General features: G+C 40.5%; 1 protein-coding gene across 1 annotated transcript; it reads right to left on the bottom strand.

The window, feature by feature from the left end:
- On the bottom strand, positions 1-23,231 carry il6st (interleukin 6 cytokine family signal transduce). Its single transcript, XM_085925938.1, has 16 exons — positions 22,988-23,231; positions 22,398-22,476; positions 21,317-21,619; positions 20,008-20,155; positions 19,696-19,853; positions 13,932-14,086; positions 13,665-13,827; positions 13,384-13,466; positions 12,792-13,044; positions 11,467-11,637; positions 9,760-9,861; positions 6,263-6,406; positions 5,169-5,312; positions 2,300-2,396; positions 1,858-1,939; positions 1-905 (listed from the first exon to the last, which is right to left on the bottom strand). Exons 2-16 carry the CDS (start codon positions 22,468-22,470, stop codon positions 297-299), a joined length of 2,685 nt encoding a protein of 894 aa, XP_085782064.1. The 5' UTR covers positions 22,471-22,476; positions 22,988-23,231; the 3' UTR covers positions 1-296.
- Between the last annotated feature and the right edge of the window lie 636 nt (positions 23,232-23,867).

Genomic DNA, 23,867 nt, shown 5'->3' with positions numbered 1-23,867 from the left:
AACAGTGCATACATCTTTACTACCAGACAAATTTTGATATTGAAGGATTTGTATGGGCATTTGGACATGGCTTCCAGTGATCATTCCGACATAATGCTGTTCTCAATTCAACAATATAATCAAAGGATTTCCAACTGGAATATACTCTATGCATTCCTATTATTCTTGAAAAGATTAGTTCTGGTTAGTTGAGAGCAAACACAGAACAGAACTCGTCTTTTGCTATCACCAAAAACTTGAAATGACCATGCAACATTAACACAGGCAGATCTATTGTCAATCTCCTGTATGTGTTTTTACTGTGGCCTGTAGCCACCAAGCTGTGGCATATAGCTGGAGAGAGATTCGCCACCTGTAAGTGTTTTCTGCTGATTGCCCTCTCCCGAGGTACACGTGTCCAGCGGCAACAGCACTTGGTGTGACTCCACCTCCAGCTGGTTTGACTCAGGAAAGGTGCCATTGTCTTGGTTCCATAAACCCTGTGTGAAGCAAGGCAGTCGTGAGAACGGTTGGGAAGCTTTGTTGCTCTCCTGCACTAAAAGGTCTGGGTTCTCCTCAGAGTCCAGAAGTGGTTGTGTGGACTCTGAACGGGAAAAAATGAGCTGGTGAGGTTGAGCGCTCGGGGTCTGGCCTTTGTAACCATTAGAGGCTACCACTGAAGAGTACTGAACAGTGCTGGCAGTGGTGTCAGCAATGTCAGCACCCTCGTCGCTGTCAGACACACTCTGACGAGGTGAGGACATGCAGGAGGAGCCTCCAATACCACTGCTGTGTTCCTCAGACAGATATTTGTCCTTCTTGAGAGCCAGGCTCGTTTTGTCTTCCTCAGACACAGATTTTCCATCACTTACATCCACATCAAGCACACTGATGCCAGACAGAGAGTTTTCCTTTAGTGTCTCCGGCTGCGAAGCAACATAAAGAGACAATTTTAAAAGAGCAGTAATACAACATTTTGTGAAATGTATAATGCACATTACGTTCCAGGTAACAAACAAACTTTAGAAAGTAGTGGAAGTAGCTATGGTATAATTTATATAAATATGTTTCATATGTACACTTCACCAACAACGTGAGGTACAGGTAATATTTATACGGTCGCCATCCACAAAAATAGCTGATGATGTGGTAGGCATGTTTGGACTGTTGAGTGATGTGAAAGTGAATGTACAGTGTAAGATTGAACTATTTTCTGTAGAAAATAGCATTAGCTTTTGTGGTGCACAGTGACATTAGTTGAGACTATCATCAGATATACTAAAAATGTGTAATGACTATTTTGTTGCCCTTTGTTTGTTAATGCGATTAATAAGCGCACCAACAGCTGTTTACGTCATCCCTCTATAACAGGGGTCACCAAGCCCTTTAGGACCGGACTTGGTGAATGATGTTTACTTTAATGCAGATATGCACTTGAGTAACTTTACTGCACCATACTGTATAATAATAAAACATATATAGTACATATAAACATTTGTAATAACAAAACAAACAAAAATCAGTGATGAATGTACATTTCACATGACCAAAGGAAGTAATAAGCCAATTTAATGATAGTTTGCCAGCTGCCTTGGTAGATCCAACATTAATGTCGTATGTTAACTTTCATATTTACTTATGACAAGTACTTAATATTTTAATGTGCGTGACACATGCCTCCGTTGTTCTCCTTTCAAATTTGAAATGTTATAGTTTATTGTGTGAACATCTTGTATTTTGTATTCTTGTATGACTATCATGACCAAATGTTACGTTATTTAAAACAATTTTACTTAAAACAATGCCTGCAGGGTTTAAGTTTTTATAATGGCAAAAGACACTGATTACTATATTGATTATTTCAATCACAGTCCTTACTTTTGAAGGATAATCAGGGGACCAGTTTCCAATGGTGCTCTTTCTGGGGTTTGGGATCCAAGGCCATAAATTCTTCCTTATCCTGTGTGAAGAAACAGATGACTATAAATTAGTTGCATTTATAAAAGAGACACAAAGCTGCATTTAGTGACGAGTCACAGCAAACATTTTTTATCAACAGCCTACCATGGTGCGGTGCATACACTCCCATTGTTTATTTATGGTGTAGACTGAAAATGTTGGTATATCACAACAAAAGAAGAGATTATCAACTAAATATTTATTAATCATAATAAAAAATATCCATCAAATAAATACTCAACTAAATATGAGTTAAGTTTCACACATTTCATCGCCTCAACTGTAGTGTCTTAAGAGAAGATTTGATAAAAACGTCTTTCCTATCGCCTCCAAAGCATGAAAACAATCCTTCTTTACTTACACATCTTTTTTGTAGACACACAGTAACATGGTGAAGAGAACCACAAAGAGAAAGCCAAGACTAACTCCAACCACAATCATCTCAATCTCCCCTGGTGCTGTGGGAAACAAACAAAATTACAGGAAAATTCTAATACAGAATCAACAACCTAAATTATAGCTACTCCTATAATGTAAAGTAAATATGCCATGTACATTTAAAAAAAAAAAACAACACACAAAATCAATGTTTTCAATTTTCTGACATTTTTACATAAAGACCTATCATAGCTGCCAATGTTCAGTCCATCCAAGTGACCTTTTAATGTCACTTAAAGAAAAAAACACTTATGTCCATAAACTCCAAAATATTGAGGTGATCATAGTCATATTTTCTGAGACTTATGTGAGCATAAGTAGTGATGCGTATGCAAATTTTGGTGACGACAGATAACAGTTTCCTAACGGTCCTGTTCAAACCTGTGGCAAAAGCTTGCGTTCTGAAAATGTAATTTTTTTTTTGGTATGGCGCCGCTGTGAGTGGCAGCCTCTCAGCAGCGTTCTCTCTTTTCCACTTTATTTCCTTCTTTTCTCCTTTTTCTTTCTTTCTATTTGTCCATTCGGTGATGCTGGTGCCTTCAACCGCACCTCGGCGTGTGCAGATCGCTTCGGATTGGATTTTTTTTCCCCCTGGGAGCCCGAGATGGCTGCGCACATCGGTCGGGACCGGCGTGACTCTACGACGGCCATCCTGCTCATCCGGCTAGTGCTGACCAGGTCCCTCTCCTTGGCCTCGCAAGCTACGACCCCTGTGGGAGGTCCGCTCCCTCGTGCTCATCGGAACCAACGACCCTCGCCGTGCCAGCCCCATGGTGACTATCTGCACGTGCCCCGACTGGGTGCCCAGGACACATGTTTTATGATGTTTTACCGATTCACGACCACCCGTGGAGGCTATTTTGTGTGTTTTGGGGTGTTCTTTGGTATTGAGGGGAGCTGGTTGGCCACTGTTACTTTTTTCCTTTGTCTTGTTGCTTTGCTTTGATGGCTTATAACTTTCGCACTTTCTGGCTTTCTTTGTGGCGCCGTTGTGTGGCAGCCTTATAGGAGCCTAGTGAGTTGCGCTCATGTCATTTGTGTGTCTTTTATATACCCGTTCTGTGGTATGAATACTCCTAGGGCCTGAATTTCCCCACCCCCGGGATCAACAAAGTATCAATTAATCAACCAATCAATCAATCAATCAATCAATCAATCAATCAATCAATCAATCAATCAACCAACCAATCAATCAATCAATCAATCAATCAATCAATCAATCAATCCAAACTGCCAATGCAGGTGCAAAGCAAGCATTTCTACTTATTACGAGGGGGAAAATCAGTGGTGGGTCCATCCATCTATACCGCTTGTCCCCGCGGGGGTCGCGGGCCTATCCTAACAGTCATCGGGCAGTAGGCGGGGGACACCCTGGACCGGTTTGTCACAGGGCACACAGAGACGATCAACCATTCACACTCGCACTCACACCTTGGGGAAATTTGGAGTGCTCAATCGGCCTACCAAGTATGTATTCGGGATGTGAGAGGAAGGAAGCTGTAGTGCCTCGAGAAAACCCACGCAGGGACGGGGAGAACATGCAAACTCCACACAGGGAGGGTCGGAGGTGGAATCAAAGGCGTCCATACCCTCCTAGCTGTGAGTCGGACGCGCTAACCAGTGCGCTAACCTGACACCGAGCCGCCCTCAGTTCATTAGTGGGTCATGAGTGCAAAATCCTTTCAGAATAGCACGTTAAGTTGGAACTGCAATTGGAGGTACGATCAGTGGTTGCAATTCATTCTTTGTAATTTCAGCCAAATCATTTTAACAACCCACAGTATTATTAAGTAACCACTGAATGTTAATCTTGGCCAAATTAACAGCCTTAACTAGTAGAACACCTGTGAGGCAGAGTGATGTATGTTAAAAGTTCCAGTGCTTTTGTAAAGCGTATTGTCTGTCACTCATGACTAGTACAATTAATCTGATTGGTTAGATTTTGTGTTTTTATAATCAGCACTAATTTTTGGACAGATTACATGAATGAAATTGGATAATTTGCTGCAGCGACATTCGTGATCTCGCCATGGCACTTTGCTTAGAAATTAGTGGCTAAATTTACATGGACAAAATTTCTTTAATCTAATCAGATTTTGGGTTAAAATTATGATCAGATGCATTGTTTTCATGGACACAGAAAACATTGATACGAGTAGGATTTGCATGTTTATGCTTCACAGTCAAGCGGAAAAAAGCATTTTGACATGGGCAGATTGACCAAATATACCAAAAATAGTAGAAGAAGAAGCCGTTGCGACTTCCATGTCAACATTGCTTTTTATTTCTATTTTAAAGGTTAATATTTTTCCCCATTTGTGCTATTAAGTCAAGTTAACACTTCTTAATGGAGCTGCAATTAACCTTCAGGAGGACAATTCTTGCACCCGCCATACATTTTGCTCTTTCGATTCTACTAGCTCTTGGGAGTAACAGAAACGCATATACAGATGTCACAGACATGCAAAGTGAAGAAGTTTTTTTCAGACATCTCGGAGAAAGCGTTTTCATGCGTGCTGTTCAGATTATCAATCGACATCAAAATAAAATCTTGATTGGAATGGGTTTGACTGGGGCTGAAAATTCTGAATATGGTGTGCACATAAAGCATTTTTATTCTCATCAGGCTTTCAATCCAAATAAATGTGTCGATGTAAACATAGCCACTGTTTCAGAGCAGCAACATGAATATGGAATCTTCTACTTTGATAAATACATATATTATAAGTATTACTGATGTATTTGAAACATACAAATGAACAAGCTGAAGTGCAACAGATGATCCTACTCACCGTATCTCTGGGTGGTAAAAGAGTGGTTTGTGCCATTTGTTGAGCCTCCATTGGTGGTTGCCCTGATCCAGGCATCATACTTGGTGTTAGCTGACAGTGAAGTCAGCACATATGAGGTAACGTTAGCAGGAACAGTGATTGTTGCTAATGAGGGAAAACAGATTTGTGGACAGTTTTTAATACAAGAAAAAGTACATGTACACTAATCTACTGAAGAATTAGATGATTAAAAATGTCGGTTTGCCATCAAAAGAAGATTATGAAACAAAAGCGATATTCAAAAGTATTTACAACTGAATGTGATACACAGCTTCTAAATAGGGAATAGTTTCTCGGCCTCTGTTATTCACAGAAAATCTTGAATTTGCTCTTTTTATGGGTCAAAGCAATTCAAGTATGACTGGCGTCGTCTGGTGGAATGAGTGCTTTTTTTTTTTTTTAGTCAGACAGGGAAAGGTTTTTACCTACTGTACATGTTTCAGCTACTTCCTATAACCTTCCTCAGAAGCGTCACAAGATGACGCTTGTGAGCCATTCCCAGTTTTACATTTCAGTGTATTTGTGGCGCAAAATGCAAATGTTGACTCTTGAACTGCGATGTGAATCTGCTATTTTCGAGCCTTGCTCTTGTCTCATATTACTAACTTGACTTGCAACCAGAAAGATTTCAACCAAAAATAAAAGATTTGTTCCAATACATTTGAGGGAGAATATTACAAAGAGATGTGCAAAACTAATTAGTCTAATTCAGGAAGCTACCAAAAATACATACAGAATTCAGTTCCATTTGAATAGAAAATTGTGTAGTTTGTGATAAAGCCTTGTCGTTGATTCACAAGATGACGCTTGTGAGCCATTCCCAGTTTTACGTTTCAGTGTGTTTGTGGCGCAAAATGCAAATGTTGACTCTTGAACTGCGATGTGAATCTGCTATTTTCGAGCCTTGCTCTTGTCTCAAATTACTAACTTGACTTGCAACCAGAAAGATTTCGACCAAAAATAAAAGATTTGTTCCAATACATTTGAGGGAGAATATTACAAAGAGATGTGCAAAACTAATTAGTCTAATTCAGGAAGCTACCAAAAATACATACAGAATTCAGTTCCATTTGAATAGAAAATTGTGTAGTTTGTGATAAAGCCTTGTCGTTGATTTTGAGGAATTTCATTCCAGACAAGCTCTGCTTCATTTCGTCCTGGTTTACCATTCAGTCGAACAGAGGGGCCTACCAAAGGAGCTGGAAAAAAAATAGACCATTAACACAATGTAACCAAAATTATTTAATGCTAATATTTATGGAAAAAGAGCATACCATATTTTCTAGACTATAAGTCGCTTTTTTTTCATAATTTGGCTGGGGGCGTGACTTATGCTCAGGAGAAATTATGTGAAATTATTAACACATTACTTCATCATACACATTACTTACTTGCTATTACTAGTACATTACTTCACATGTTATTTTCACCCTAAACCGCATGAGGGCGCTCTAGGCCTCTGACCTCAGCGCCGCATATACTTCCGGAGTCATCGGAGTTGTATATAAGTGACGCCAGAGGACGAAGATTTGGATGGTTTGGAGTGACAAAGATGGTTTGATAAACTTGTTATTTATGTTATAGTTATTTAAATAACTGAATATGTTATGTCAGGCACATTTTCAGTTTCTCATTTATGATGTTTATGTGCAGCCTTGGCGGAGTCCAACCCTTACTGGAAATGAATCCGATATACTGCCGGAAATCCATGAGATTGTGCGGTTCCTGAGCAGCTCCTTTAGCGGCAGACTTTTTCACCCTCGGTGGAGGAAGGAACGGTTCTGCATGTCCTTCATTCCCTCTGCTGTCAGACTTTACAACATGCGTGGCACCTGATAAAATTAATGTGTGGCTCTTGTGTTTGTCCTTGTCTGTTTTATTATTGAACTCGTATTATTCTTGCACTCGTGAATTTCCCCGCTGTGGGATGAATAAAGTTCAATCAATCAATCAATCAATCAATCAATCAATCAATCAATCAATCAATCAAAATGCGGACCAAACTCTGGCATTGATGATACAGGGACCGAATGAATGGATGGATAATAAAAATAACAAGTTAGTTTGAAGTTCACATACTGTAAGTTACACTCAGTTACGGAATGTATGTACTATAAGTATATATATATATAACTATATGTTGCAGTTTTTTGATAGTTTGGCTGGGGGTGACTTATACTCAGGAGTGACTTATGTCTGAAATTATTAACACATTATATCATTACGCATGTTATCTTCACACCAAACTGCGGAATAATTGGAAATGCAACTGACGATGAATCTGACGTAAGCCACATAGGAGAGAAAGCGCTGCATCATCTACCGTTAGCAGAGTTGTTTAAAAGTGACACAGAGGATGAAGATTTCATTGAATTTAGTGATTTGGAGTGACACGGATTGTTTGGTAAACTTGTTGTTATTTATGCTATAGTTATCTGAATAACTCTTAATATATTATGTCAGACACGTTCTCAGTTCGTTGTTTAAGTGTCATGTAACGTTAGCATACCGTACATTTATTCAGCCTGTTTTTGCCTCTATTGTATTTTTATTTAAAATTGCCTTTCAAGATGACATGTCTGTTCTTGGTGTTGGATTTTACCAAATAAATTTCCCCCAAAGAGCGATTTATACTCCAGTGAGATTTATATACCGTAATTTTCGGACTATGAGTCGCGGTTTTTGTCATATTTTGGGTGGGGGGGGGTGGGGGGGCAACATACTCAGGAGCGACTTATATGTGACTTTTTTCACAAATTTCCAAAATTCATAAATCCGCGATGTAGTGAAACTGCGATAAACGAACCGCGATGTAGCAAGGGATTACTGTCATTTGAACTGCAAGTGACGTCACCCGTGCCACTCGGCCGGGTGGCTGTCCGGGGACGATGGATGGGGCTCGGACATGGCTTTTACGCACGCACGCTCCTATTTATGGAGCTCTCTTCCACCTCCGTGGCTGGAAGTTCAGTAGTTGTTGGCTCGTTGAACTCTTGTTTTGTTAAATAAAGAGCCGTTTACCAAACCCACGTCTTTCCTGGTACTTTGTTAACACTACAATATCGTTATATACTAGATCTCTGCAGCGCTCGCGCGGTGTTGTTGACATAAAGAACGAGGAATTTGATCGATGGATTTAATGATTTGGAGTGACACAGATGGTTTGATAATATTGTTGTTATATAAACCCACGTCTTTCCTGGTACTTTGTTAACGCTACAATATAGTTAATTAGTAGATCTCTGCAGCGCACGTGCGGCGTTGACATAAAGAAGGAGGAATTGATCGATGGATTTAATGATTTGGAGTGACACAGATGGTTTGATAATATTGTTGTAATGTGATAGTTATTTGAAACATACTTTATATATCGTTATATGGGACTGTGGAATAATTAGAAATGCAACTTCCGAGTCCGACGACAGCGGCACGGCGTATATGCGGCATTGTTTACATAAAGCACGATCGATGGATTTAATGAATTGGAGTGACACAGATATACTATACTATACTATATACTATAATACTTACTTGAATAACCCTCAATGTTACATCAGGCCCGTTCTCAGCTCCTCGTTTGTGTATATGTCACGTTAGCATCCCGTATCCTTTAGCCTGTTGTTGCTGGTTCATGTCTGTTCTTGGTGTTGGATTTTGTCGAATAAATTTCCCCCAAAATGCGACCTATACTCCGGAGCGACTTGTATATGTTTTTTTGCACGTTATTGTACATTTTATGGCTAATGCGACCTACATTCCGGAGCGACTTTTAGTCCGAAAAATACGGTACAAATATGTCAGACCGGAAAGGGAGGCGCACGTCTTGTGGCCTGGAGGGAGTGGGGTGTGAAGTATCTCATTTGCATTTAATGAACAGCTTGCTCTGAGATAAAAGAGTGACCTGTGTATCAAAACGGGGAATTCAGCCAAAAGCATCACTGTTCCACTTTACATAGACCGCAACGGAATGAGTAAAACGTAAAACAGAAACATTTCTGAACATGATATGTAAGCTTTAAGGAGTTATCGTTGGTGTTTTGGCTGTGGAATGAATTACACGAATTACAGTCTATTCTTATGGAAATTTAAAAAAGTGTATTCTTAGGGAAATATTTAACATACAAAGTAAGTCCTGGAATAAATTGAATTTGTATGTAGGAGTTTGACTGTACAGGCTTTAGCGTCTCTACCTGATGGCGTTGACTAAGCCCCCAATCCCTATTTTATTTTTATTTCTCAACCCATATCCTTTTTTTAAATTTATTTTTTAACATTATTATTATTTTAGTTTACTGTGTTAACTGTGTTGCGTTTTGACCTAACGCATTCATGAGCGTCCTTGCATTAATGGGTTTGAGTTTTGGGTTTGAATGGGTGAGGGGGGGGGGGGGAATGTTTAGAGGCAAGACTTGTATCTGTTGTTTTATGACATTTGTGAACTCCAACAAACAAAGTTAATAAAAACAAGAAGACAAATCTAAACTGTACTGACATGTACTGCCTGGTGGGATTGTCAATTAACATTTAAGAAAAGGTGAGTATGCAGCCTTACCTCGTTCCTCGAGAAAAGCTTCTACTCTTGCTGGTTTTCCTGTCCATCCAGAATATATGGGATACACAGATATGTTGTAGCAAAGAAACTTCTCTAGGATGCCTATGTGTAAGAAAAGTAAAGTGAAGCATGTTAAATTAACACTATTGGAAAAAAGGCGACAGTGAGATAAAATTTTGACTTTGACATGGTTTTAATGCCTTTATTTATCTAACTCTTTTGAATATATGCGGAAACTGAGTGGTCATCTTATAATAGAGAAAAAACGATCCAGCAATCCAGTGTTAAAAACAACACATTGATTTATGTAAATGTTGTGTGGCTACCGCCACACAGAAACGTAATATGTAATATGTAATACTCTCTCTCCTTTTCTTTTCAACCTCTATGCTGAAGTAATCATGAGGAAACTGGATTTAGAAGACCAGAATATCAGGGTGAAGACAGGCGGAAGAACCATTAGCAATTTAAGGTATCCAGATGATACAACGCTGCTGGCAGAGAATGAGAGAGACCTGAAGAAATTAATCCTGAAACTGAAAGAAGAAAGCAGCAAGATGGGACTCCACCTGAACATCAAGAAGACTGAGATCATGACCACTGCTAACAAGACAGTCCACATAAAGATCAATAATGAAGAAACAGAAGTGGTTAATAGCTTCTTACTCATCGATTAGCGCTGGGGCGTAAAGTATGGAAGTATGGAAGGACATCTCAATCACCACCAAATGAAGGCTGATCATAGCCATCGTGTTCCCAATTGCAACATATGGTGTTGGAGAAGACTTCTACGGATTGCGTGGACAGCTAGGGTCAACAAGAAAGCTGCTCTGAAGCGCATCAACACAGATATCTCCTTGGAGGGCAAGATCACGAGGCGGAAGCTTACGTATTTTGGGCACGTGATGAGGGCCAATTCTTTGGAAAAGGAGATACTACTGGGAATAGTTAGTGGCAAAAGAACCAAGGAAAACCGAAAACCCATTGGCTAGATACCATCAAGAAATACGTAGGAATGAGCATCGAGCAACTGAAAGAAGCCGTGAACAACAGGGAAGCATGGAGGGAACTGACTAATAACGTATCCAAGGGTCGGACTCGACTGAACGGATGAGAAGAATAAGAATATGTAGGCCCGATGAACCAATCAGAGGACTACATTTTACGTAGACCGGGGCGGTAAACCAATCAGAGGACTGTACATACTACCACCACCACCATTGACAAGTAAATAAAAATGGGTTTGTGCAAAGTAAACAGCACTAGGACCCTCAAAGGGGCATTGTGACACATATATGAGGCACAATTCAAGCTTTCTGGAAAGCCGGGATCATTGCCGAAGAGCAACTTGACAACCACGAGACACTGACAAGGGGGAACTTGGCATGATTAATGGCGAATTTGCCAACTGTTTAATTTGGATACAGAAGATGAGAACTTGGATGGATTTGCGCATGAATATCTATTAACAAAAATGTGAGTACAGTATAGTACATGGTTAAATAGTAGAATAAAGTACAACCGAACTCACTGTCTTGCTCCCGTGACGTTTTTCCTTTACCGTAAGTCATGGCATGCATGTGCCCTATAATGTGGTGCGCCCTATGTGTGGATTCAATACAGAATAGACCCCGCAATTGAGTCTGCGCCTTTTAACCCGAAGTGCCTTATGGTGCGGAAAATACGGTATGTGAAAAAGTAAATTACCTTTTATGGTTGTTTGTTGGTTACTTTTGTCTTCCCTCTGCCAGTCCATGTCATTAGCACTAACCCACTCCACGACATACTGTGTAACAGCTGTATTGTTGGGAGGATTCCATTGGAGTAAAAGTTGGTCACCTTGTGGGTGCACTTTAAGCCCCTGCACTGGATCGAGATCTGAAATGTATAGCATCAAAAAAAATCTTCATATTACCAGTTAAGCAACATTAATGCAGATGATTTGAAATACACTACTATGCTCATAGCAGCACACACAACCATACTGAGTAGAGGTACCATATTTTCCAGACTATAAGCCGCTACATTTTGTACAAGCTTTGAACCCTGCGGCTTGTAGTCTGGTGTGGCGTGTCTATGGATTTTTTCGTGATTTTTGTTATGTCTAATACACTTAAACAAGGATTCTATGTCTATGGATTTTTTTGTGATTTTTGTTATGTCTAATACACTTAAACAAGGTTGTGGACCACATGAATTGCCAACTTTACCCCTGTAAGTACTCCCATTTCTTTATGACTAGTTGTGTGTTGCGGCTCGGTGACGCACTGGTTAGCACGACCACCTCACAGTTAGGAGGGTGTGGGTTCGATTCCACCTCCGGCCCTCCCTGTGTGGAGGATGTATGTTCTCCCCAGGCCCGCGTGGGTTTTCTATGGGCACTCCGGTTTCCTCCCACATCCCAAAAACATGCTCCAAATTGTCCCTAGGTGTGAGTGCGAATGATTGTTCATCTCTGTGTGCCCTGCGATTGGCTGGCACCAGTTCAGGGTGTCCCGCGCCTACTGCCTGATGACTGCTGGGATAAGCTCCAGCACGCCCGCAACCCCCGTGGGGACAAGCGGTACAGATAATGGATGGATGGATAGTTGTGCGTTGCTAGTGTTTGCTGTACATTAAGTTTATTATGGTCGTTGCTGAGATTTATTCATGTTTGTAGGTTTGCAGAGCTCCTTCATCTGTGTCATGTTAAGAGGTATGTGTCACCAAAGAACCATCTCTTTCCTGACAATCGTCTTTGTGTATATTCTCTTACAAATGATAATTAAACATGAAAAAACACCTGTGGCCTATAGTATCTATAGCATAACATAGTACATGAACAAAACAAGATTTTCCTCGAATTTTAGCTGGTGCGGCTTAGAATCAGGTGCGGTTTATAGTCCAGACATTACGGCATTCAGTACCATTTCAGTTGACAGAGGACTGTACAGTATCACAATATTAATGTCTGTGACTTTAAATTCCAATGAAAAAAATTCCACTGAAATGTAACAGAGATTTGCTGAAATAATCTAGTGCGGCGCACCTACCAAGTGCTTTCTCTGGGATACCGAGTGATGCCTGAGGAGATTCCCCCACAGAATTGATGGCACTGACATACACTCGAGCAGTCATATTGTCCAGCAGAGTCATCTGTTTTAAAACAGTGAACTTCAGGCTAGGGAAGGTGTTAGCCTTGACAGGAATATTTTCCCACGACATATTTCTATTCATCACACTTTCCTTTCGTGTTTGAACCTTTATATTGTAGCTCGTTATCCTTCCATTGGAAAACACAGGATTCTGTCATGGGAAAGTAAATAACAGAAGTAAGAATAATTTCAGGATGAATCCCAATGACAGTTGTAAAGAGATCCCACTGATTTGACAGTTAAGTACAGTCAACTTAAAAACTTCCTTTGGGGGAATTTCGATTAATAATTTCTACAATCATGCATTTTCTATTCAGTTAGTATTTAAATACAGAAAGACAACTCTTCTAGACATAAACCTAATCTTGAACAATCAACTTTCCTTTATAACTTACATACAGTACGTTCAACAGTGCATTTTGAAACCTTGTAAGACCTTAGTGACAGGGCTGTGTGTACTTGGGCTTTAGGTGAATTATATGGAACTTACCTTACATATTAACTTCACTTGACGCTCATTAATGGATTCACCTTCAGTAATTATCGTCCATAAATCCGGTTTACTCGTTGGTCCTATAACAAATGAAAGCAAAATACAAATGGTTGCAGCAAGATCATATTCGTTTGATTTATATCAAATTGGTTTGCTTTCTTTGATTGAGAAAATCACTTCATAAAATGTAGTCTCATTCTGTCTGTACAGAAAGGTTTGCTGCTAGCAATGGGTAAACCTGTTACTGTATTTTCTTAAGAATCGCCCATGATACTCACTATCTTCGTATGTTTTCTTGGTAACATTGGCACTCCAGTTGCTCCAATACCCATATTCCTTGTTGACATGTTTACAGCGCACTTGAGTTGTATAAACTGTGTCGGGTTGCAGCTTTTGGAGTCTAAAAGATTCTGTCTCTTTGGCAATATCAACATCAGGTACCTAAATGACAAAATAAAATAAATAACTTAAACTTCCTAACCTGTCATTTTGTTACCTTTATCTCTTACAATTAATCTTGGCTCTATAAATAAAAACACACTTACATTAATCCAACTGTGAGATCCATTTCGGCAATACCTTATTTGGTATTTTAATGCAATCATTTGTTTAGGTATGGGATGTTTCCAGTTTATGAGAAGGGATGTGGGAAATGTCTTTTCTGAAAAGACTTCAACATCTGATGGGGGGTTTGTTTTGGCTGCATGACAAAGAAAGAGTAAACATTAAATCATGAACATTTTCATGTTTACATGTGACATCAGATATGTGACATCCATATTTATTCTCTAAATTAAGGTTAAAATGTTTTGCTTTTAAGCATTTTTTTTCTCCCAGAATACTTTGGGGGTTCTCTCTTCTTTTGATCAAAAATATTAAAGTATAGCTGGATAATGAGCCTGACCATTTGAATCGTGTGTTACAGCAGGGAGACATAGAAAACATGCAGGACACCGGACCCTAAGGAGCGGCATTGGTGACCCCTGTTGTACAGCATGGGCTTACTCTGGCTTCCTGGATGAATTTTCAGAATTCGTGGCTGATCTAGTGACAAATGCGGATAATATAATAATCATGGGCGATTTTAATATCCACATGAATTTACCATCAGAGCCACTTACTTCGGCATTTCAGACTCTAACTGATACGTTTGGTTTTACGCAAGCCGTACAGGCAGCAACGCATAAAAATGGAAATACCTTAGATCTGGTATTATCCCGAGGACTGGCAACCTCAAATATAACAGTACTGCCATACACTACTGTTTTGTCTGATCATTATTTAATAGAATTTGAAATTTTAGTTCTTAGTCAAAGACAAGAGAGCAATCAGAATTATAGCAGTCGTAATATTAACTCCATGACTGCAACTGCGCTATCTGAGCTACTGCCAGCAACTGCCGTATTCCCTCCATATACCGGCTGTATTGATAATCTTACAAATGAATTCAATGCTACATTGTTAAATGCCATCGACTCTGTGGCGCCGCTACGTCTGAAAACTCGCCGTAGATTGCCTACTCCATGGTTCACAGATGAAACACATACGCTTAAGCAATTATGTAGAAAGCATGAACGCAAATGGCGTTTAACCAAACTTGAGGTTTTCCATCAGGCATGGCGCGACAGCCTCCTGAAATATAAAGATGCGCTTCTCTTAGCAAAAACTCGTAATTTTTCGCAAGTCATTAATCTCAATAAAAACAATCCTAAATACCTATTTGATACAGTGGCAAAGCGAACACTACGCCAGCCGAACCCCGATAGTCCTTTCACTCAGCTGACGAGTTCATGAAATTCTTCACGTGAAATATTGAATCCATTAGGGATGAGATCAAGATGACCATTCCGATCGCTCAGTCAAACCGCCAATTACCGGCGCTGACGATTATGCAATAACCCTTTAAAATTTTAAAAGCGTGTCCCTCGAAAGCCTTACACAATTAGTTAGTGCGGCCAAACAAACAACATGCTTCCAGCCAAACTATTTAACGAATTATTTCAAGTTTTAGGACCGTCCGGCATAAATATAATTAATCTGTCTGTCTCCTCTGGGATAGTGCCAACAGCCTTTAAAACTGCTATCATTAAACCACTACTTAAGCGACCAAATCTTGACCCGGGCTGTCTCGGTAATTATAGGCCAGTTTCAAATCTCCCATTCATAGCAAAACTTCTTGATAAAGTAGTAGCACAGCAGCTTATAAGTCCCAATGATCATTGTCACACACACATCTGGGTGTGGTGAAATTTTTTCCTCTGCATTTAACCCATCCCCATGTGATTTTGATCCATCCCCTGGGGGAGAGGGGAGCAGTGAGCAGCAGCGGTGCCGCGTTCGGGAATCATTTGGTGATATAACCCCCCAATTCCAACCCTTAATGCTGAGTGCCAAGCAGGGAGGCAATGGGTTCCATTTTTGTAGTCTTTGGTATGACCCGGCCGGGGTTTGAACCCACAACCTTCCAGTCTCAGGTCTGACACTCTACTACTAGGCCACTGAGTAGATCATTACATGGTCGCTAATAATCGATATGAATCTTTTCAGTCTGGTTTTAGAGCTAATCATTCCACTGAGACAGCACTTGCTAAAGTGACTAATGTTCTCCTCATAGCTATGGATTCAAACACTTCATCGGTATTGTTACTACTCGATCTTAGTGCTGCCTTTGACACTGTAGACTTCGATATTTAAAGGTTGTGTTGGTATTTCAGGGTCAGCATTATGCTGGTTTCACTCATATCTATCAGACACGACACACCGAGTGGTCCATGGCAATACGTCCTCTGAGCTCTTTAAGGTTATATGTGGTGTCCCACGGGGATCGGTACTAGGACCAATTCTATTTAATATTTATATGATTCCGCTTGGGGACATAATACGTAAATAGAATATTAGTTTTCAATGTTACGCGGATGACACCCAATTATATATGCCGTTATCAATGACAGATCCGCGAGATTGTTGTAATCTTGAGGCGTGCCTCGCGGAGATCAAGCAATGGATGTCTCTCAACTTCCTTCGTCTTAACCCAGCTAAAACTGAGATGTTGATAATTGGTCCAGCTCGTTATCAACATTTATTTAAGTAAACCACTTTAACTATAGATCACCGTACTATCACTCAGAGTGATACTGTAACTAATCTTGGGGTGATATTTGACCAAACGCTCTCCTTTCAAAAGCACATTAAGAATATAACCAGAATTGCGTTTTTTCACCTTCGTAATATTGCTAAGATTTGCCCAATCCTCTCGACCAGTGATGCGGAAATTATTATACATGCGTTTATCACGTCGTGCCTGGACTACTGTAATGCATTATTCTCTGGTCTTCCCAAGTCCAGCATCAAAAGTCTACAGTTAGTACAAAATGCTGCGGCAAGGCTGCTCTCACGGACAAGAAAATGTGATCACATTACCCCAATATTAGCCAACTTACACTGGCTCCCTGTCCATTTAAGATGTGACTTCAAGGTTCTTCTATTAACCTATGAATCATTGCATGGCTTAATGCCTTCATATCTCGTCGACCTAGTTGTTCCTTATGTTCCGTCTCGTAACCTTCGTTCGCAAAACGCTAGTCTTTTAGTGACACCGAGGGCCAAGAAAATATCTGCAGGGTCTAGAGCAGGGGTGTCCAAACTTTTTGCAAGGAGGGCCAGATTTGATAAAGTGAAGGGGCCCGGGGGCCAGTAGTTTTTTCAGACATTTTTTTAACTACAATTTCATCCAAATAAACACTGTTATAAAACAAATTTCATTCTCCCAATTGTCTTTATTTTTTAAATGACAAAATAACCAAATATAAGTCACTCAGGCAGATGTGAACAACTCTAAAAACACAAATTCTGCCTTTCATTCATATCTGAAGAGTCCGATAACATTGAACAAACTAATAATAATAATAATAATAAATTATATTTATAACGCACTTTATATTCGGAGGAATCTCAAAGTGCTACATGGCAAGTAAAAACAAGAATAAAAAGCAAGGACAAGTATAAAACAACTGGACGACAACCAGGATATAAAAACAGGAATCACAGAAATGCCAAATTAAAGAAGTGAGTTTTAAGTCCGGTTTTGAAAGAGTCAGTGGATTGGGTGAAACTGTGTGAAATACCTTAAATTTACATGAGTTTAAAATTATTTTCGCCTCATGAACATTTTAAACAGGAGTTATAAGTAATACATAAAATACGATAACATTGAACAAACTGTATGAACTGTATGCATGAGTTTAAAATTATTTTCGTCTCATGAACATTTCACACAGGGTTTACGCAGCCGGTTCGCGCGTACCCTTTTTACAACGGGTTTATTTCCGCATTTGACTTGCGCATGCTCCGCATAGCAGGACAGCTGGAGTCATGTTCTCGCTGTGAAATCACGCCGGGTCGCGCGAGATTACATTTCTGCGGCATAAATATAAAATAGCTTTGGTACGTGTGTATTAAAGCGCTGGTCAACAATGGCGGCGGGCCACATACTAAAGATTTTATCACAGAGGCTGCCGGACTTTGGACATGGCTGGTCTAGAGCATTTTCTATTCGGGCTCCAGAGCTCTGGAATGCCCTACCAATGGATATTAGAACTGCTACCTCAGTAGAAACATTTAAGACACGTTTAAATACATATTTCTATGATATGGCCTTTAATTAACCTGTAGTGGCTGATTCGGCTGGAGTTTGTTTTTGCTCCCTCTCCCCGACCCCACTCTCCCCATCCCTCCCCGACTGGGGAGGTGGTTAGGCGACACCCAAGCTGACAGTGGCTATCTAGATTCTCGAGGACCAATTCAGGATGAGGGAACTGCAGCGGATTACCCTCCTCGAAGACACTGCCAGGACGATCGAGGGCTCCTCCAACAGCTCTTCGCTTTGGCCTGGACATCCACTTTTTGATTTCCATATTATGTATTTTATGTAAACTCTTTGCATCCATTGCAGCCTGGTGATCCTGAAAGGGGGATCCTTCCATCGGTGGTCCCTTCTCAAGGTTTCTCATTTTTCCCCTGGTCGGGTTTTTTTTAGTTTTTCCTTGCTCTTTTGGGAGCTCAAGATCAGGGGATGCTTTGAGAATAATTGTCAATTGTTTGTCTATGTGAAGCCCTTTGAGACTGCTTGTGATTTAGCGCTATACAAATATACTTGACTTGACATGTCCAATCACCTAATTCTAATTACCACAGATGGACACCCAATTAATCCGTTGTAAAAAAGATGATAAGCAACTGTGTTAAGATGATGCACCAGAATTTTGAGTTTCATGATAAAGGCTGTGGATACAGTTTGTACATGTAATTTTAAAAAATCGTTTTCAATAGAGATTGATTAAAAAAATAATAATTGTAATAATTAGCATGTGTTCATTTTTTTAATAAATCTTTTTTTCTTTTAAATATGCTTTTTTTTCTTTTTAGAATAAAGTTGTGACAACTGAATCAGAAATGGTCCAGGACTGGTGTCAAATCAAAATTCATCAAATCGGAAGTATTTCAAAATTTCATGTCGAAAAATGATTTTCCAAAACATTAGTCATTCCTGATGCTAAAGCAGAGCTGACCATAATTAGAGTATCTCACAAACGCGAGTACACCCCTCTCATTTCTGCAATGTTTCAATTATATCTTGTCATGGGACAACACTGAAGAAATGACACTTTGAGACAATGTTAAGTAGTCGCTGTAGAGCTTGGACAGCGAAGTAAATGAATTGTTACTTCAAAGTAACTCAAAATACAACAATGAATGTGTAAAATGCTGGCAACAAAAGTGAGTACACCCCAACTGAAAATGTCAAAATTGAACCCAAATATTTTGTGTGGCCACCATTATTTTCTAGCACCGCCGTAATGCCCCACAGATGTTCAATAGGGTTTAGATCTGGGGACATGTTGGCCAGTCTATCACTTCACCCTCAGCTTCTTTAGGAAGGCAGTGGTCGTGTCTTGGAGGTGTGTTTGGGGTCGTTATCGTGTTGGAACACTGCGCCGCGGCCCAGTTTACATAGGGAGGGGATCAGCTCTGCTTCAGTACCCACAGTACATGTTGGCATTTATTGTTCCTTCAATAAACTGTAGACCTAAACCCTATTGAACATCTGTGGGGCATCCTCAAACGGAAGGAGGAGGAGCGCAAGGTCTCCAACATCCACCAGCTCTGTGATGTCATCATGGAAGAGGATTCCAGCGGGGACCTGTGAAGCTCTGGTGAACCCCATGCCTAAAAGGGTTACGGCGGTGCTGGACATTGCAGAAATGAGAGGGGTGTACTCACTTTTGTGAGATACTGTATACAAGGACTTACCAAACCAGTTAGCCTCTTGTTTCAGGCGTTCAGACTCTACAGTTCCCAGTTCATTGTGAGCCACTACCCAAATATCCAGGTCCAAATGATTTGGGAAACTGTTCATTGTCACGGTAGCAGTATTTTCTTTCGTTGACTTGTTGTAGGCCTGATAGACCCTGAGAATGCACGCACACACGTGCACACACACATGCATGCACAGATTACATCACATATGCCAGGTTTCAGATCATAAACAATCATGGTTCACCTTTAAAAAACAAAGGGGTACAGAAAACGGATGATGGATGGGATTAAGGGAATTATACTCACATGATGACTTCAACATGTAATATATATGTTGTTGGCATTTCCTTGGTCTGGTGTTCTGCTGGTTCCCATGAGCATTTGAAGTTTTTTGAAATATAATGCCCCTCCTGAATTGCAATACAGGTCACATTCTTGGGTTTCTCTGGAGGGTCTAAAATTGGTATAGTAAAAAGGCAAAAGTCAAAGGTAAAGGGGCTGCATTTCCATTTGAGGAATCCATGTATTCTGTAACTATGAAACCATAATAAACTGAACATCGCGGTTCTGATATACAGGATGTGTATACAGCATAAAACATTTATAATAAATCACTGAAAGGAGGAGTACTTGAAAAGAATGACCGGTATTCAGGTAACAAAAAATACTGGTCTGCACTTGTGAAATCATAACAAACTTGGCCCGAAGACAGGTTTTCAAAACCATCCATCCATTTTCTGAACCGCTTTGTCCCCACGGGGGTCGCAGGTGTGCTGGAGCCTATGCCAGCCATCATCGAGCAGTGGGTAGGGGACACCCTGAACTGGTTGCCAGCCAATCGCAGGGCACACAGACACGAACAACCATCCGCACTCGCACTCACACGGTGCAGCGTCGGCAGTAATGCGGACTCTGTACCGGTCTGTCGTGGTGAAGAGAGAGCTGAGCCAAATGGCAAAGCTCTCGATTTACCGGTCGATCTACGCTCCTACCCTCACCTATGGCCACGAGCTATGGGTCGTGACCGAAAGAATGAGATCCGGGATACAAGTGGCCGAAATGAGTTTCCTCCGCAGGGTGTCCGGGCTCTCCGTTAGAGATAGGGTGAGCTCGGTCATCCGGGAGAGACTCGGAGTAGAGCCGCTGCTCCTCTACGTTGAGAGGAGCCAGATGAGGTGGCTCGGGCATCTCATCCGGATGCCTCCTGGACGCCTCCCTGGGGAGGTGTTCCGGGCATGTCCCACCGGTAGGAGACCCCGGGGACGACCCAGGACGCGCTGGAGAGACTGTCTCTCAGTTGGCTGGGAACGCCTTGGGATCCCCCGGGATGAGCTGGATGAAGTGACTGGGGAGAGGGAAGTCTGGGAGTCCCTCCTAAAGCTGCTGCCCCCGCAACCCGACCCCGGATAAGCGGAAGAAGATGGATGGAAGTCAAAAGGAAGAATAGAGAAAAAAGGAAGGTTCTTTCTATCAATGAGGAATAAATATTAGATCTAGGAACTGCAATACTTGGAAGAGAACTAGAATTGGAAGTCAAGTCAAAACTTTTCTTAGCAAGAATGTTGAATAATGCACCTGTTTTTTGAATGTCATACGAGTTAAATGTTTTACTTACAGGCTTTTTTTAGGAGGATGCCATGAATAAATTTGCCCTTGTTTATGAAAACATAAGAAGACTTTTCCTCGCAGTGGCAAAATAACCATTCTGACTCCTCATTTTCAACTGGAATGGTGACACTAAGTGCTGACTCGTTGATCTTAGTGTACTGATTTCTTGGGATAATGGTCCGGGAAAGATGCCAGTACAGGTCGTCTGATGTGGCTTCAATTGTGTCAATGATCACACATGTAGCTGTGAAGTTAGTCCCAATCTGTAGCACTGGAGACTGTGGTGTTATCACCAAATGGCTTCCAGTTTCTGAAATACAAATTATAACTGTAATTTTCCACCAATAAATTTGACAGTAAGCAAAACACTGCCAACAGCATATCTATCTTCCTCCATGTAAAAAGTAATTGCCCCTGAAACTAAGATATAGTTGTCCCACCCTTGGCAGCAATAACTGAAATCAAAATAGAAATTTGTGATAAATAATTATGAGTTGTTTGCATCACTCTGGACACTTTTCAAATGTAACAGACTAGAAATGCATGGTTAATGTACATAACAAGGCTCAAAATAGGCACATTTGTGTTGCAATTTGTGAGTCAAAACTTGCATTCTACACTTCAAACTAACACATTAGTAATGTATGATAACTACCTACAGCTGCTCAATTATGGATAAAAATCATAATCATGATTATTTTGTACAATAATAAAATCATGATTATTTACACAATTATGTTTTTGAAGTTGGAACAGCATTTATTGAACATGTTTAAAAAAACACTCCGGTTAACAATGTTGGGAATTTGGGATTTTCTTCAATATTAAAATACCGATTATGTTTTTGAAGTTGGAACAGCATTTATTAAACATGTTTAAAACAACAACAACAACAACAACAACAACAACAACAAAAAACACTCTGGTTAACAGTGTTGGGAAAGTTAATTTTCTACACAAACTAGTTGAAAGTTCAGTCCCCAAATTTTAATGTTCCAAATCGGGGGTTTTATTTTACACATTTTCACAATCTGGACCACACAGCAAGAGTAACCTAAACGGCACTTAAAAACATCAACTGTACAGACCTGCTGAGGACGAAGCCGAAGCCAAAAATGCAAGCACAAATAGCTGGAGCATTCTTGCCGAGACCATGGTCATAATGGGCTGTCAAGAAAATTATTGTAAATTATTGTCAGACATTTAATGTGCAGAATGTTGACGTCTTGCAACATTTACCGCTACTGCGACTACGTATAAACAGACGTGTATAGAGACGTAATAACTTCAGCCCTGACAATTTATAATAAACGTATAATTTATACGTTCGTACTCTTTTTTTAACGTGATATTATTCCCTGATGGACCACCGCCGCAGCCTGAGTGGATTCCCGGTCAGGGAACCATATGCAGCCATAAGGGGTCTCTCCCGGTCCCAACCTCGGGGAAATGCGTCAGGAAGGGCATCCGTCGTAAAAAGTGTGTCAAAAAAATTCTCTTGCGAACCATCTGGACAAAAAACAGATGTTTCGCTGTGGCGACCCCTGAGGTGAAAGGCCGAAACGAGCCACCACTGACAGAAACATAAATGTTGATTTTGTGTAATCACCTCACCCCACTACCCCCGTAAGCGCCATATTGTCTTCACGGTCGGACAGAGAAAAAAGGTAGTACTTACCTAAATTGTGTCAGTATTATTCCATGTACGATCTTACTATCTCATTAACGCTATTTGAGTCGAACAATTATTAAAACAAGTTGTGAACTTTCCATCTTTGAGTTCAGGTCTGCGCAACTGGCCGTACGAGGACCATCCATTTCCCGTCAAGGAAACTAGTGTCGTAAGCGGTATTAGATCTCACAAGTTACGGAGGGACAAACTACATAAGATCGCAGTGGCTCTGGTAGTATATGGATCTGTTCGAAGCCCGATCGCTGTGCTTTCTGATTCGTCATTATTACTGTCTGTCAATACTTTTGGCCAATCGCACGTTTAAGATTGCACTTTCCATGGAGTGTTTTCCAGTAAGTCTCCGCCTCTGTTCCCACAGAAAAGGATATGGCAACAAAACAGTCCGGTAAACATTTATTTAAAGAGTTAAAGAATGATTTAGTAGCATAACAATACATTCTCAAGAAATTAATTTTCGTCCTGCTGGTAGTAACATTCTGTTAGGCAAGACAGCGTGTTTAGAATGTTGTAGCTGAGACACCGTAGATTGTTTGTGATTTCTATCTTTAAAACAGTCCTCTGAGAACATGCTTTTTTGGCTGTCGTACTAGATAAAAGGTAATTAGACATCCACGGCATTTGGTGGGCGTGGCAGTATCATTGTGCGCAGGGAGTATTCGCTAATGATGTGCATTCCAGTTCTTTTAGGTGAACTGAATATTTAGAATCAGTTCACTCAAAAGATTCGTTCAAACGAATCGTTCAATGACCCCCCCCCCCCCCCCCCACACACACACACACACACACACTATTCCGGTTTATTTTTTATACAACATCCAGTGGAAACAACCCATACACATCAAACAATACAACTACACAACCCCCC

The sequence above is a fragment of the Syngnathus leptorhynchus genome, chromosome 12, assembly GCF_054491065.1.
Source record: "Syngnathus leptorhynchus isolate UIUO chromosome 12, UIUO_Slep, whole genome shotgun sequence".
NCBI classification, from domain to species: Eukaryota; Metazoa; Chordata; class Actinopteri; order Syngnathiformes; family Syngnathidae; genus Syngnathus; species Syngnathus leptorhynchus.
This window is presented reverse-complemented; position numbering and strand designations above follow the sequence as displayed.

Bases quoted from the DNA above. Each gene is read 5' to 3' on its own strand.
- il6st (XM_085925938.1), bottom strand. From the start codon at position 22,470: ATGACCATGGTCTCGGCAAGAATGCTCCAGCTATTTGTGCTTGCATTT. The intron at 13,467-13,664 runs GTGAGTATCATG...CATTTGTTATAG, and splicing joins CAAGAAAACATACGAAGATA to GACCAACGAGTAAACCGGAT. The intron at 13,045-13,383 runs GTAAGTTCCATA...TTCCCATGACAG, and splicing joins AAGTGAAGTTAATATGTAAG to AATCCTGTGTTTTCCAATGG.